This window comes from Sphaerodactylus townsendi, linkage group LG02, assembly GCF_021028975.2.
Source record: "Sphaerodactylus townsendi isolate TG3544 linkage group LG02, MPM_Stown_v2.3, whole genome shotgun sequence".
Classification (NCBI taxonomy): Eukaryota; Metazoa; Chordata; class Lepidosauria; order Squamata; family Sphaerodactylidae; genus Sphaerodactylus; species Sphaerodactylus townsendi.
In genome coordinates, this window is record NC_059426.1 from 37497343 (window position 1) to 37514001 (window position 16659).

At 41.7% G+C, this 16659-nt stretch overlaps 1 protein-coding gene across 3 annotated transcripts in view; it reads right to left on the reverse strand.

Annotated features, from left to right (window-relative positions):
• TANC1 (tetratricopeptide repeat, ankyrin repeat and coiled-coil containing 1) overlaps positions 1-16659 on the reverse strand; it is a 178331-nt gene that overhangs the window by 4171 nt on the left and 157501 nt on the right. For all 3 annotated transcript variants that reach the window (XM_048483589.1, XM_048483590.1, XM_048483591.1), the window contains 8 exons: positions 14393-14471; positions 9326-9459; positions 8884-9007; positions 8510-8685; positions 4885-5017; positions 2953-3044; positions 1778-1924; positions 1280-1380 (listed from right to left, as the gene is read on the reverse strand). In XM_048483589.1, coding sequence (XP_048339546.1) covers positions 1280-1380; positions 1778-1924; positions 2953-3044; positions 4885-5017; positions 8510-8685; positions 8884-9007; positions 9326-9459; positions 14393-14471 — 986 coding nt within the window. The remainder of the gene's footprint in view (positions 1-1279; positions 1381-1777; positions 1925-2952; positions 3045-4884; positions 5018-8509; positions 8686-8883; positions 9008-9325; positions 9460-14392; positions 14472-16659) is intronic.

The window sequence follows — 16659 nt, forward strand, 5'->3', positions numbered from 1 at the left end:
GGGAATTCAGATTAGCCTGTACACTCCCACACATGTTCATCTGAGCTCTCTCAGCCCCGCCCACCTCACAGGGTGTTTGTTGTGAGGGGGGAAGGGCAAGGAGATTGTAAGCCCCTTTGAGTCTCCTGCAGGAGAGAAAGGGGGATATAAATCCAAACTCCTCCTCCTCTTCTTCTTCTTCTACTATAGAAGGGATATTTCAAGTTGGGGGAGGTCCAAACACACACGACTGGGAACACTTATTTCCATTTTTGTATCTAATTCTGAACACGGCCTCATAGTAGGAATTAAAAGTACCTGCACAATGGGGTCAGGTTCAGATAGGATGGGTTTTTCAACAGGCCTTTACAGGAAAAATCCCAGGTTTGCAGGAAAAAAAACCCTTCCTTTAAAAAGGGAAACAAAACCCCCTGAGCCAGAGAAGCAAAGCCTGTGCAAGCATGTAAGTCATAATTCTGAAGGAGATCTTGCAAGTGTGGTAAAAACAATGGAAATGGCAGACAAGAGATGAAAGACTTGGAGTATGAAGCATAATCTGTCTCCCTGGGGCGAGCTGAAGGGGAAGCACTTACAACCCAGACCTCCCATCACTTGGCTGGAGGCTGCGAGAGAGGCCTGCAATCACTGGGCCAGGTAACAAAAGGGCCTGGACATACTCCCTCATCCAAACTGCCTCTCATCAACTGGCCACAAAGAGGCAGTGCCAGAAGTGATGAGATTTGGACAGTGATGGAGGTGGGGCAGAGAAAAGCAGCAATCAAAGAAGGGGAAAGATGGAAGAAAAGAACTGAGGAGTGGAGGGGAAGAGAAAGAAAGTGGTAATTGGGGGTACAGAGAGTAAATGGCAGTTGAGAGAGGGAGCACGCAAGAAGGGAGGAAGTATGGGCCAGGGGGTTGGGGTGTCCACTAACTACCCCACCAGTCTTTGTAGGTCACCTGGTTTTGATATTGTAACAGTAATCAATCTGAAAAATGATAGGTTATCATTCAACAAGATTCATTCACAGCTCCAAATTATTCTCATGGTATGGATGAAACACTGTAATCTCTGTATGCATAAATACAAAAGGGATGGACTGTGCGGTTACCACAAACAGATGAGAACAGCTTAGGACACTCCATTTCCTATCAAAACCTGTGAGGCACTGGATGAGAAATAATGAAGGCTATACTTGTTTAACATTATTTGCTCTTGGTGGTAGCCTTTTAAGAAGGTTACACTAAGATCCCACTTGCAATTACGACACTAAAAAGAAATGGCTGCTGCATGCATAAGTACCTGCTGTTCCTCTTGGCTCTTGCTCTGGCGTAATACGCTTCATAAGATGTGGGTTTGAGATCAAGGGCCTTGCTCGCAAACTCATCCGCCATGCCAAAATCCTATCAAAACAGTAAAGTTACAATGTCTTCATTTCAATATTTCTATAATAAATTGTCCCAATCTGCCACATAGATCCGTGATCAAATTTCTGCTGTTCACTGTTTTAATCCACGCTGCAAGCCAAGTTTTTAATCCTTTTGCAGCACAGATAACAGAAAACACTGCCTCAAAACTGCTGATGCATTTCAGGTGCTTTTATACATCAGATTACATTCTCAGGCAGGACAGGACATAATCGCTGGATAGCTATGCATGCAGCCTTGAAACAGGTTTCTACATTTTCTAAATTAACAAGCAGTCTCTGAGCAAGTTAGACTCATTCATCTACAGGCATGTATTTTCCTACAACCTTATTGTTTACCACAATATATTAGAACTTGCACAACAAGAGCTTACATTTGTTTTTCTTCGGCATCGTGACAGGTTTAGATATAGAGAAACTCTGAGCTCATTGAAAGCTTTAATTTCTTCTCCAAAACTCTCCCGAGGAAACTTCCTTAAGGCATACTGGTACCGCTGTGCGGCCTCTTTCATCTTCCCTTTCTGCAAGGTGAAGAGCACAGAAGTTTGACAATTTTGTTCGACAACTCTGCTTTCATCTTTAAAATATTTGATGTGTTAACAGGCTCCACTGGAGAGAAAATTAGAAAACTAGAATGCTGGTTTTTATGGTGCCAAGGAATAATACACAAGCCATATATTGACCAAGATATATACTGGATCATGTCATTCTAGAGAGGGATTGGGTTTTTTTTTGTTTTGCTGGACTGCTCAGGTGTCTCCAACAGCACTTTGGTTTGATAGTGAGATTCAGTTAAACTGAATCATGGGCCAACCAGGCATGCATAAATGAAGCATCACCTAAGGGCAGAACGAGGCGTTACTGTGTCCACAGGTCCAACCTGTGGAACTGCTGCCACCCTTTTACAGCTGAACTTGAATAATTTAAAAATGCCATGAGGGTCTGATCCTGATCGGGCCTGCAGTGTGGCAGGACCAAGTGTTCCTGCCCCATATCCTTGGGCACACGCCTTTCAGTCACGTGTGTGGGGGAGTGCTGGGTGCCCCTCCCATGACTAAACGACGTGCGCCCCAGCTGCACGCCACCAAGCCCCCGCCCCCTTGCAGGTGGGCAGGCGGGTGGAGCTTGGTGGTGGGCAGCTGCAGCACTCGCATGGGTTTTTGCCCTCCCCAGGAGCTGGCCAGCAGAGAGGCGGGGGCAGGGCTTGCTCTGAGCTCCACCCCCGAGCATGGGGGCACCTGGAGGAGGTGTTTCTCCCAAGCGCCATTTCCCGTTGATACGCTTCTGGGCCTATGGACACTGTAACATCTAGTTCTACTCTAAGCCTATAATTCTTTGCAAAGATCTACATGAAATAAAATTTACCCAGTTGTCACAGGGTCAATTCTCTGTATTTTACAACATCCTCTTTTACACACTGCGATCATGAGACAGCCAATTTCCCATAATGTTTAGCAGCCTGAACTATCGACACCTGCCGCAGTGTAACAAGTTCATACATGTAACATTTGGATATTAGTACTATAAATAAAAGCAAAGATAAACCTACTTTGTACATTATGTTTCCTTCTTCAACCAGCTTTTGTAGAAGGATTATCAGAATATCAGGTTTCGAAGTAGCCATAGCCCAAGCGGCATTTCCTGAAAAGTAATTAATGTTTAATTAAACATACCTCGTGCTAAAACTTTCATGCCAAAACCTTCAAGATATATATATCTTGATGTGTTAACATCATATATATATATATATATAACTATTTAAAGAACTTCTTACCTGCATTAAAAATGCTTAAATCAGCTTAAAGATAAAAATTCAGAATAAAAAAAAATTAAAACCAATATCATAAAATGCCTCATCAATAAAACCTTAAGCTTCAGATAAAAATCAGTAAGATAAGAAATGCTAGGGTTGATCACAAAATCCTATTAATATGGATCTCATGATCAGATCTTTTCTCGCTCTCCCTTTATTGCTTTTCAGACTGTAGAACTTCTGATGGACAGTCTGATAAGGGTTTGCACTTTTGTGCTTCCCTACTTACAATGGTCTGCAGAGACTTTGAACATTTGGGATTTCCCCCCCCCAGAACAATGGTCATAACATGCACTTCTATGACCCAGAGATTTGGGGAGCCTAGCAACTGGAGACCCACATGCTGCAACAGGGAAACAAAAATAATGAACAGAAATCCCTTCAGAATGAGCCCTTTGTATACCAAAAAAAAAAGTTAAAAAAAAACACACTAATCTAATTTTGAAAAGGTTATCTTTTCCTCTTGACAAAGCATCATTTTTAAAAAGTTTTACTATATAGGCACACAAAAAGCTAGCTCTAAAAAGATATCCCCCACACCCATCTAGCCATATCTAGATGTAATTTCTTGCGATCTTGGTATGGAACTCCTTGGATGCTACGATGGACGGCTGGTGCAGCCACCCTTTGAAAGTCATTAGGATCAACTCTGGACATCCCCCCCCCCCGGTAGATTAGCCCCCTTGGATACTCCAGGGCTAAGGGAGAAGAAATGGGTGCTTAGACAACTAGAGTGAGTATAGCGATGGACTCATAACAAAGCTACAAGACATCTATACGGAGTTTATGAGATCCTAGGAGATAGAAATCAAGGCTGCTAAGAAAGATTATTGAGTAGCCTCCATTGCATCTGCAAGCTCTCACCCAGCACAATTGGTTAGACTAATTCCATCCCTTACAGAGGATCATCAAAATGTTAGAAATCTGGCTATTAGCCGCAAGGCATTTGCAAGCCTTTGCACAGAAAAAAATCTTGTTGCATTGCCGCAACCTCCCTACTACTTGCGATACAATGAGCGAACTACAGGTCCCTTGGCTGTCTTCAGGACCAATATTATATCATTTCAAATTACTCTTCCAGACCGAATTAGACAGGGTCCTGTTGGCTGTGAAACCAACCACTTGTCTCCTTCATCCATGCCCACCCTGGTTGGTCAAGGCTAGCGCAGGGACAGTATGAGCTTCTTTGGAAGGCATTATTAAGCTGCTCCTGACTTTAGGTGTCTTTCCAGAAACACTAACGGAGGCAATCTCGAATTATTGTTTCTTGGTAAGGCAGTTATACAGCATACCTAGATCATTGCTATTTTCCAAAAGTTGGCAGGGACACCACAAATTGAAAAAAGCACAATGAAATCTACTGCATTCTCAAACACCCCCCCCCCCCCTTTCTTGGACTAAATGACTATTTACCCTTTTGCTGTTCTGTCTCCACTAAGGCTGCCAATATTACAACATATGTACGGAATGTCAAAATGCTACAGTTTAAAGCAGATAAAAATCAGATTTCCTAGGGAACATCTAAATAATTTTAAAATGGACATATTTATTAGCACTAAACTGCATTTTATAGACCAGTATAATAAAAAATGATTTTATCTTGTTGTTTTCAAGAAGATAATTTCTATTCTAAACACAGCCATTTAATCTTGGATATACTTTACTAACCTAATTTGGCTCCTTTCCGAAGCAGCATAACCACAACTGATGTATTTCGACATCCAATTGCTCTGTCCAATGGGCGCATCCCACTGTTGTCAACATGTTCAATCACTGCTCCCTTGTCCACTAAATACTGCACCTGTAAATGCACAGAAATCTTGAATTCAAGATTACTGCATATTTCCCCTGTGCCGAAGTATTGTTAACATACACTCACTTCTGAATGTTCAAGTGTAAAAGTAGTTTTAAAAATGGTTGCAACATTAAGCATTATCTACTAGGCACTTCTTATATAAGGTACATTAACGACATAGACCTCAAACGCTAGCAAATTCATTTTAAAGCAGATTTATGAAAGAGAAGACTTCATAATACATTGCGTGAATTTTGATTTTGTGAATATGCCAAAATAAATGTGTAATAAATACAGATTAATGTGTTGCCTCCTGAACAGTCAGGCTCCCTCGGTGGTAAACAAAAATAAAAATCCATCAATAAAACTCTGATCCAATTCCAGCAACATATCAAATCCATTATGATAAACAAAATAAAAAAGCATGAAAAACTTGCAAAATAAGGATATAACAGGGAAAAGGGGTGGAAGGGGGCGGGGGAAGAATTCCACGAAGGTCGGGAATCTTGGTCATTACAAAAGGGAAAAGGGTGCCGACAAGTGTAGGGTATTTGTCATGTTTTTTTCAAAGCAAACTGTGTTAACACCAATAACTAGAAACCAGTGCTTTAATACAACAATAGCCGTGCAGTGCACTTTTTTTTAACTGCTTCCTTCTTGCAAGGAAGATGAGAGATTAGCTCTCAGGCCGGTCCTTACTATTAGGTTTCCTCTAACTGTCTTGTTTCAAAGTATCATCTTACGGTTTGTTGAGAGACTGGAGTATCAAATATCTGACATCAATAGCCATACAATATCTTATTCTCGAGCACAGTGAACTCCAGGGTGAAACCATAAGATTCTATCTTTGTCCAACAAATTGCTACAGACTCTGTGTTCCCTGCACACATTCATCATTTTCTCCAGCCTGTGGTAAACCAAACTTTGAGAGAACCCTCACTTTAAGAGGCATCACAGCAATGTTTATAGCCATCTCACTTCTGCAGATTTGGTTTGACCTTGGTTTACTGAGTCACATCTAATTTGGGAATCTAGCTGGAAATGAAGGAATTCCTGATTCAGGGGTATAACATGATACGAACTTCAGAAAAATCAGTTGATGATTGCTGAATTGGAGCAGTTTAAAAACAGGAGGTAGGCAATATTTCTGTCATGTGTTCTCAGTGATAGTTGCCTCCGCCTTGCTGGCAGAACTTCAGTCCCTAGCACAGTGTTTTCCAACCTTTTCGATGTCATGGTACCCTTGACCTCACTCTTCATATCTCACCGTACCCCTACCATCCTCCCTCCACCTTCCCCTCCCAGTTCCCCTGCTTGCCACCCCCCACCTTTCTCTCCCAAGGTGAAGGGAAGCATGGGGGGTGGGGGTGTGTGGGAAGTGGCTGCTGACCTTGCAGCAGGCCTTGCCCCCTGGACCAGCTCCATATCCTTGCTGGTGCCGGCAGGAGACACCGCAAAAGTGAGAGGGGGCCGGTAGCATTGCCACGGTACCCCTGGGACATGCTCATGGCACCCCAGGGTACCATGGAACCCTGGTTGGGAATTGCTGCCCTAGCATCTCCAGTTAAAAGGATCAGGTTGCAGGTAACATGAAAGACCTGGGAACCTAGAGAACTGCTGTCAATCAAAGCAGACAGCTGACTGAGATAGACCAGTTGTCTGACTCAATATAGGTCAGATTCAAGCATCCAGTTTTCCCTCAGTCCAAGGACACTAAGTATTGGTGCTCCACTGCTTTGAGCTCTTGGTACAGCAACAATGTTGTCCATGGAGAGTCCAGATTGCATGGGTAACAAGAAACGTATTCACACTTTAATGAACTGAGTGGCAGTGTCTCTAATAATCCCAACCAAATAATGCGCTAAATAAACTCAATTTTATAAATGTCAAACCTCATTGGTGATGCAACTTAGCATGATGCCTTATACAAACGACCTTATAAATTTCTATATTCCAGGTCTATATACACTTTACCACAAACAAATCTGAGACAACAGTCAGTAATGTAACATGTAGAGTCCAGATTGCAGGAAACGGGCAATGCAGTAGTGGTTAAGCTCCTCAGAAGGTCCTTTTTAGCAAGCTGGTCCACAGGAGGTGTGGCCATGCCCAGTGGCAAGTGGTTTCCTGCCTGAGGTTGACCTATAATTGGAAGGATTTGGGGCAACAGGAGCTGAGTTCCCCTGACCCCTAGTCAAAATTGAATGGGATGGTTGGGCCACCGATACAGTTCTTTCCCGTCTGCACCTTTCCACAGCAGCCTCATGGAATGTCTGAAAAGCTCACCCTCTGATGTGACAGGACTTCAGTGAACAAAATACATAAGAGTGTATTATGAAGAGAGCTGTGAAGGGGGGAAGGGGAAATGAGGGACATTTCCTGTCCTCTTCTGTGGACAGAGTTTCTGCTAATGCAAGAGACTCATCATGACAGGAGGGGAAGGGGGCCAACAGTGCCTCTTCATCGCAGCAAGCCCAACATTTTCTGTGGCATTTTCTCCACGGGGCTTTCATAACTACAAGGGTAAGCTTTTTTCAGAGCTGTCAGGAGGCTGCTGGGGGAAAAGATGAAAAAGATCCTAAGCCACCCCTTGCAAGACCTCAGTCACCAATGGAAATCAGTGGTCTCTTATTGTAAAACTGAAGAAAAGTGGCTACAGACTGATGAGTGGAAAAGGACTAGAGCATAGGTGTCAAACTCGCGGCCCTCCAGATGTTATGGACCACAGCATGATGCTGGCAGGGGATAATGGGAACTGTAGTCCATAACATTTGGAGGGCCGCGAGTTTGACACCTGTGGACTAGAGAATGGATTTCTCTTTCATTTTATTCAGAAACACAGGTCGTTTCCCCACTTACCATCTGCTGCACACTACTCTCCCGAAGTAGCGTGGGGTCCCGCGGCACTCCCCACTACAGGGGCGGCGACAACACAGCCGCCCCGACGCTGCCACTCTCGCGCCCCCTAAGCGCGCGTAATTTCTGGCGCTGCTGAAAACGGCGCCTTTTGATGAGCCCACGCAGAGCAGAGCGCGAGGTCGTGGGGAAGCCCGAGAGAGCGCCAGAAATGACGCGCGCTGAGAGTAGCGCGCAGCAAAGGGTGGTCGAGGTAAGTGGGGAAACGACCACAAACTCCACCCATTTTACAGCAAAATCTGTTCTTTCATTCTACCCAGTTCCTCCCCACTGAATCCGATCCCCCTGTAGACTTTTTTAACCTTCACTTCAACCATTCCATTCTGTCTTCTTAGAGTAACTAATTTTTAAATCCTTTTTCACACTGGCTTGTTTTCTCAAGTTTCGTTTATGGAAGCTTGATGACCTACTATCAGGCTCTGTACGTTCAGCAGGCTATGTCCACTACTATACCCTCAAACGCATGAAATAAAGTCTGCTTGAATTTACTTCATTAACATTCAAATGAACGAGATCCCAGTGCTCTGGCTTGGCATCAGACAGCGAAAGCTTACAGCAAGCTCAGTATTTGACCTGACTTACAATATCCGAGTCTCCATAGAAAGCTGCTAGATCCAAGGGAGTTCTCCCATTCTTGTCCGTCTGGTCTACTGTGGCATTTTTTTCAACCAAATATTGAACCACATTTTTGTGTCCTTTCAGACAAGCCCAGCTCAAGGCTGTCAGGCCCTCTTTATCCAGCAACGCAATGTCTGCACCTTAAAAAAGAAACCACACAAAAACATTCATTTAAAAAAAGCCCAAACATAAATTCTTAATCCTAACTCTAATAATTACACCAATTTTTCGTTCTTCGTCTTTCTTGTCACTGATTTAAAACAAATGCACTGAGATGTTTTGTATGTTGAAATGCATGAAAAAGGAACAGGGATATTTTGGAAAATTCCTGATTTTACCTTTGGAGATCAGAAATTCTACAGTGCTTAAATGGCCTTCACAAGAAGCCACCATTAGTGGTGTCCGTCCTTGTTTGTCACTTAGATTTACATCCGCTCCATGTTCCAGTAGAAGTTTTGCAATCTGAAAACAAAAGTGTAAAAAAATTCCCATTGAACTATTGTACGTGCACACCCTTGACAGCACATCCAGCAGCAACTGATGCTACTCTTTCAGGGCGGGACACAGCAACAGAATATTTCCTTTGTGGTAACGCAACGAATCCATCTGTTCTTACTGCATTCTTCAAGCAAAGAACTATCCTGTTCAAAAACCAACAGGGTTTGCAGTTGTTTCAAAAACAACAATAATAAAATGCCTTGATGGATCCATATTCAAGACACAGAAGTTCCCCATATTCCCAAAGATAACTTGGTTGCTTCGTTCATCAGCTTGCCCCACCTGCCAGTGTCCTTGGCGCACCGCACAGAAGAGTGGCGGGATCCCTCTCCTATTATTTCTCGTTACCAGAGCACCATGTTCAAGTAGCAGTTCACACATGTCTAGTTTTCCTCTCCCAGTAGCAGCTGTCAAAGCTAAAGAGAAAGAAAGACCTTCAGTCTACTCGATTTGAAGATATTAAGAAAGGATTAAGTTGCAAAACTTCTATGTATATTTATAATGTTAACCAGACAAGAGGTTTTTTGACCTTTAAGGTTAATTATCCTCAGATACTAGAATGGATTAAAATGGTACATGGTACAGATGTCTATACTTTCTGATACAAGACAGACTACATAACCACAAATTGCAGGAGAAGTATTTGTATCTTTCTTGTACGGCTACATAACCTATCTAAGCACATAAAAAGAAAATTGTTCACACAATCCCTCCATAAGCTTTCATGACTCTGCAGATTAAAAAGACAAACTTTCCTACCCCCTGGATGAAACAAATCCATACTTATTCATCAGACGTCACTCACATTTCCAGTGTTGATTCTTTTGACTAATCTTTAACAGTAAGTAACATCAGCACTCTCATTAGACTTGCTAATTTGGGAATAGCACAGAGTTTACAGAAATCATGTTGCAAGTGGCAATTCTCTCCCTTGCTTCTTCTGCGCAAGGATAGTTTATGCTTCTTCTAGGCAAGAATTAGTTTATTGGCATTGTTTATGGATGAGCCAGACCAATGAAGAATATGGTTTTGATTCTGTATCTATGAAGGTCTTGTATCACCTCTAGTCCTAGCAGAGCCGACCAAAGCATATGAATCTTAATGTGACAGTACTACAGTGAACTGATATTAGGCATGCAAACCATGCCAAATGCACTGGGAAGTTGACATGTCTTTGATTCTATTTGCATATGTAATCATAATCAGCATTATAGATTAGAGTTCTCCTACTACAGATAGAAGGAATCTTCACCTGCCAGTCTCACACTGGAGAGGAAACAGTTTGAATTAAACAGGGTTAACATGCTTGCACAAATTCTCAGGCTTTGGAAGTCTCTAGAAAAGTACAGTTCCTCAGGGGTGTATATAGTATAGTTAAGAACAGATTCCTATCATCTTACTAGTCCAATAGTTAAGGCCCAGTCTGCAGATCAGAACCCTCCGGGGGTTGGGCGGTATAAAAATCCCATAAATAAAACAAACAAACAAACAAACAAACTGACTACAAAATTGTTTTTGCAAACTTGGGGGACAGTTTGCGGAAAAATCTGAAAACTAAAAATACATTGGAGGCTTTAAATCCCCCCTCCTAAAATAATAATAATAAAAGCATTCTCTGCACAAGGACAGAGAATGCACCCTACCTCCTGGGTCATCCACCAGAATCAAGTAGCTGCTCTGGACCTAGTGGCAGCCAAGGAGCCCAGAAACCACTCCAGTTGTTTAATCTCTCAATTGCTTGCAACAGAGATAACAACTGTACCTGGTGTGTAGTCCCCAACACAAGCCAAATTGCAATAGATCTCAGGTTGGTCAATATTCCACAAAAACAAAACATCTTATAATGGTAGCAGAAGTGTGCATGCTTCACAACTCTCATATCTTGTTTCAAACACCCAAAGCCTTGATACATTCTTGAGGTGGAATGTTTCTTTAATTTAGATTCCATGTGCCCCTTTAGAATACTTAATAACTGGTGGTTTTTATTTGAAAAGAATAGCTTTTTAGTTGAAAAGAGTGAGGGGCCTGCTAACTTCAGAGCACTGCCTCCCTCGCAGTGTTTTCAGGGGTGGGGGAGCAGAATTTCCATCATTAATTCTTGGTTATTAGGCACACATCAGCTTTTGAATCTTTCTACATGGAGTTAAAATTAACTTGGTTTCTAATTGCTGGGATCAGTTGTATACAGGCACAGTCAACAAGGCAGAAATGTTGCAGAGACAATATACTTATATTGAAAAACAGTACTTTTGTATGGCCATTTGCCTGTATCTAACACTTTTCCAATTACAACTGCGATATTTCTGCAGGTAACAAAATCAAATCAATAGGAATCTCAACTGACTCCCCGTATTGCCTTTCAGAAAAAAAAGGCATTTGATATAATTAAACTCAGATTATCAGACACTGAGTTTCAAGAACCCAGCAGTCAAACCAAAAATACTCCCTCTCGGAATTTAGGGAAGTAATCAGTTGCTGGCAACTGATTTTTTACCATCTGACTGATCTGCAACATTGTATGGCATACATGCTAGTGAGACTAAATGTGCTACCCTGACCAATATTATATGGAAAATTCCACTTGAAGCTAGGCTATGCCCTCACAGCACCATATAGAATTGGTGGCACATGTTTTCCTGTGCTGCTCATTCCACCAGGTGATCCAGTCCAAGCTTGGGAGTAAGAAATGGTACTCTGATGAGCGTAAGGTATCTTTTCTTATGACTGCCTAGGGTACAATATAATAGCTCAGTTGCTAAGTTTTTGCAGCAAGCAGTGAAAAGCTTAAACCTTGAATTTTATTGATCTGATTTTGGTCTATTAATATTTTAATTCATTGGAACCTTTTTATATGCCAGTAAAGGTCTTGAACTTGAATTTCTGCAGGTACTACTTATTTTCTTCTTGTCTGCAAGTACTTGAAGCCCAGATGTGCCACAGGCACAAGTCTTTGGGTGTGTGCCAAATTTGGTTCTCTGGCTCTTAGCTCAGATTCACAGCTTATGGCCATTTTGTGAGCTGTCCCATGGAACTGGGAACCTGCGAATGCCGCTGTCGTGTGTTTTTTATTTCTTTATTTAAATGGTATTTTGTTTATGCAGGCTGTTGTTGGGGCTTTTTAAATATATGGGTGTTTTTGTAAGCTGTTCTAAGTCCCCACTGGGCAGAAAAGTAATAAATTCCCTAAATAGTTTACTCTAAATGAATTAAAACACAAAATACCTGGATTTCCACCCCCACCCCCTAAAAGCAGGACCACAGAAAGTAGTTTGCTTAATTTTTAAAAAATGGTATCTAATGTATACAATTGTTTTAGGACCATTTAAACTCAACAGTCTGACCATTTTTTTTATTCTTCGTTTTTAATGCAAAACTAAACTTGTCACTCTTCGTACAATCTCTGAGACTTGCCTAGCTCTTTATCTCAGTGCTATTTTCAGTTGCTGGATTCTCAGGGGTCATTTAAGATACGAAAACAATGTGTCCCAAGTACGCCATGTTCAGAAATAAGCAGGTCTGAAGAATTGCCTACAGCAGGTTTAAGCAAACCTATGGTCAGGAATGCCTGCCACTCTGCTGAAAAGGCCCCTTTCTGATTTATCCAAGGCACTCAACAAAAGATATTTCTACTCTGATTTTTTTAAATAGGCGGAAAGAATTTAAATGAGCAGCTAAACAACCAACTGATCAAATCAAAATGGAAAATATGAGAGCAGCCCAATATGAGAAAATATGAGAGCAGCCCATTAGGCTAAAGGAAAACTAATAATCTTTGTCATATCTTTGGTCTGCTGCCAAGAATTTTGAGGGAAGTGGTAACTTCGGGTGAGGGAGAGGAAATTCTGAAGATAGGATAAACACAATGGTTGGAAGTGGCTGTAACACAATAAAATGCAGTAAGCTGGCTAATACATTTTGTTGCATCTGAAATGCTATTTTGGTAGTGTCTGTTCTTGAGACACTCTGCTTTTTACACAAGAGCATAGTCTTGTGGGTATTTCATCACATTCAATCTTAGAAATTTATTTCAAAGTCATACAAGGTATCAGGTTTGAAACTGCACATTTTAGGTTTTAAAACAATGCATTGTTTTAGACGCAGTGGCCTTCTGAAAAACCTATTTTCCTCAACACCACATATTTGAAAGATCATATACAAATTTAGGGCTGCCATCTGATTAAAGCAATATTAGGCTGTTTCTGCACGGGCAGAATACAGCGACCCAGGGATGCTAAAAACAGCGTCCCTGAGGAGGGGTTCGCACGGCACTGCTGCTGCATTGCACGGCACTGCTGCTGCAGCAGTGGCCTCGCAACCCCCAAGCGGCGCGAAGCAGCTGTTTCCGAACCTCGCTCCCTGAGCGAGGTATTTCAGAAACAACGGCTTTCAACCGCTGCCGTGCGAACGGCAGCAGCTGGAAGGTGCCATCCCCCCCTTTCCCGAACGCCTTACCTTCCCTCCGACGCGTTGTCCAGGCATGGGGACATGCCCCCCCGCCCTGCGACTCCAGAGCTGTCGCGCAGGGCAGGGGGGGCGTGTCCCCTGGCCTGGGTGACGTGCCAGAACGGTCGGAGGGAAGGTAAGGTATTCGTGCCAGAAGGTCGGAGGGAAGGTAAGGTATTCGGGCGACGGCGCAGCGCTACGCCATCTTTCCCACCCCTACTGGGACCGTCATATACGCCGACGCACCCCCCAAGCGTGGCCATGCGGAAACGGCCTTAGTTAAGAATGAGTTTTAGGAAGTTATATATGAATGAATATCAGAGATTCTGAGACAACAACATGGGGCTCTTTGTCTACCATTCTGGGACATTCCCAGCAAGTATATCCACCCTGCCTTTCAAACTAATCTCAACAACATCAACAAAATTCCACAGCTTTCCTAGATAATTAAGCTGAATTGTACCAATAGCGATGAAATTACCAGTAATTCACTCCTCCACTCTCCTCTTCTGTTCTTCCTTTCTCACAGCTGAACCACTGAAGGGTGAATAGATGCCCTTTTTCACTGTAACTCTTTAAAGAGTATGTCTCCCCATTAATCATCAAACTATGCTACTCTGCTTCCTCTTGCTCCTCATAATCCTCCCAAATTGATTAGCTGTCAAATAACTTTTGAAAATGGAAGAAATGTTCATCATCATACTTCTGCAAATTTGAACAAAATGAATGTAATAACTGTTTAAGATTTGATTATCATACCTTTTCACAGGGTATGTACGTATTTGCTAACATTGTGTTCCATTCACCATGACAAGCATCAACAACAGCATCTGGTCTTAATTTTGATTATCGATTTTACATTACCAATTGTTTTAGAAGGGAAAAACCCCCTCAACAAACACATACCAGTTTCTCCCCACAGGGTATCAGTTTCATTGATGTCTATTTTTGGCTCTTTTTCCATCCTTATCAGAAAACGAACCACCTGTCAAGGAGGACGAAAGTATTAATCAGCCAGTAAAGAAAAATAAAGACAACCAAATAACTAGCTAACTATCAATGCGATCTCTATAGCACCTCATTAGTGGTGAAGGAAGGATCTGTAAACAATGTGCTACATCTAAGGAGCAGAGTAAACTTCAAAGGCAATTTGTTTAAACACCTAATGCTAATATAGGTTGAAGTCGGGGTCTTTGTTCGAGGGGGTCTTTTGCCCTTCACACTTGAGCAAGTTCTGTAGATATAGAAAATGTAAAAAATGTACATTTTGCACTATTTTGGCAAACACTTTGGCAAACAGTGGAATCAGTAGTACCAAACTAGGTTTCTTATAAAGTCCAGTAAGGCTTTCACAGCTGGATTCAATTGGTTGTGGTGGGTTTTCTGGGCTGTGTGGCGCAGGAACAAGATCTACCAGACCACGGCCACACAGCCCACGGCCACACAGCCTGGAAAACCCACCACAACCACACTGCACACCCTTACCAATATTATTCCTCTGACACATGTAGTCACAAGCATTTGTCTCAGAGGGGCACATTCTTAGTTTATCCAGTAAGGTCAATACCCTCATAAACACAATATACCTCTAAAAGATGCCACAGAATCTCTCTCAGTACTCAGTGATTCTGTGAATGATGCTCAGAAGGTATTGAAGAGATGAGACAATAAGGGAAAAGGAGTTCCTGAAAGTAAATACTCTCCATCAAAGGCATGCTTAATCAAAAAATAACTATTTGAACTGGTTCTTGGTGACTGGAAATCATTCAGCATGGGTAGGGAACAGTTTTAAACACCACAGTTTTAAAACACGTTTTATTTGTGTGTTTCATGTATACAATTTTAACAAAATTTGTGGTACCCATCCAAAGCCATTGGAACGGAAATAACTATTAATATATAACTATTAATATATATGTCCATCCTGTAAATACAGAGTTAATTTTGCATATAATCCATTAATGCTAGTACATTACCCTTGATATAAATTAATTTTATGTCTCACTTGAAACAAGTGTTTAAGCAAACAAGAACTTGTTTATCTTACATTTTAGATGTTTTATATAGAAAGTTATTTTAATGAGCTCCTATAAGACCCAAACACACCATTACAAATGAAGGAAATCCAAACAAAAACAAGAATTTTTGGTATAAAGATTGTCATAAATATTTAGTGCTAACAGCTTGAAAAAAAATCCTGTAGCATTTTAACCCAAACAGAGCAACATCAACTCATAGGCTTATTCTGAATTCCCTTTCTGAGGCTCAGCAGTGTGAAAGAAGCTTGACTTAAGTTTGGACTTTTACTTTCAGTCCAGGCATATCTTCCATTTATACAAGTCTCAAAAGCAGAAAACTTCTTTACATAAGTGTACATTGCAAAATAACAATTTTACCCCCAAATGGCAATAAAACATGACTTTCAAAACATACACTCTCATTATGGAAGAATCTGGAATTTGCAAGCCAAGATTAATTGTATGAATAAATACATTAGTAGAGGCAGATGGAAAATAGTACAAACATAATTAATTCCAAGAAATAAACCACAGTCGTACATTCCATTATGGCTACATAATCCTTTATAGCCACACTGTAGAGACAGAAATCCTACTACAATTTTTCATCCCCTTACTTGTGAATTTGACAGAATCTATAGAACTCCTGAGACACTATCCTGATTCAGGTGAATGGGATCCAAACGTCCCAGGTAGCAAGTCAGGATCATCAATGTATCAGCTCTCCACAATCAACTGTTATCTTTCTTGTGGACAGGAATACAACTATGATATTAGGGTGCTGTGTGGTTTCCGGGCTGTATGGCTGTGTTCTAGCAGCATTCTCTCCTGACGTTTCGCCTGCATCTAGAACACGGCCATACAGCCCGGAAACCACACAGCACCCCAGTAATTCCGGCTGTGAAATTCTTCGACAATACATCAAGCTATGATACTACTGTAAAAAAAAAAAAACTGCAGTTGAGAAAAAACTATTTCATAGCTATCAACTGCTAATTGATCTACTTTGCAAGGTTTATAATTCAGGTTAACTGCAAAACCCTTTTTAGGGAAGACCTCATAACTGAATCTCAGTTCAGCTCTTCCACAACAGATACCTCCTTCATAACCCCCCCTTTGTTTTCTGAAAAAGCATTTTGAATTGGGGGGGGGGGG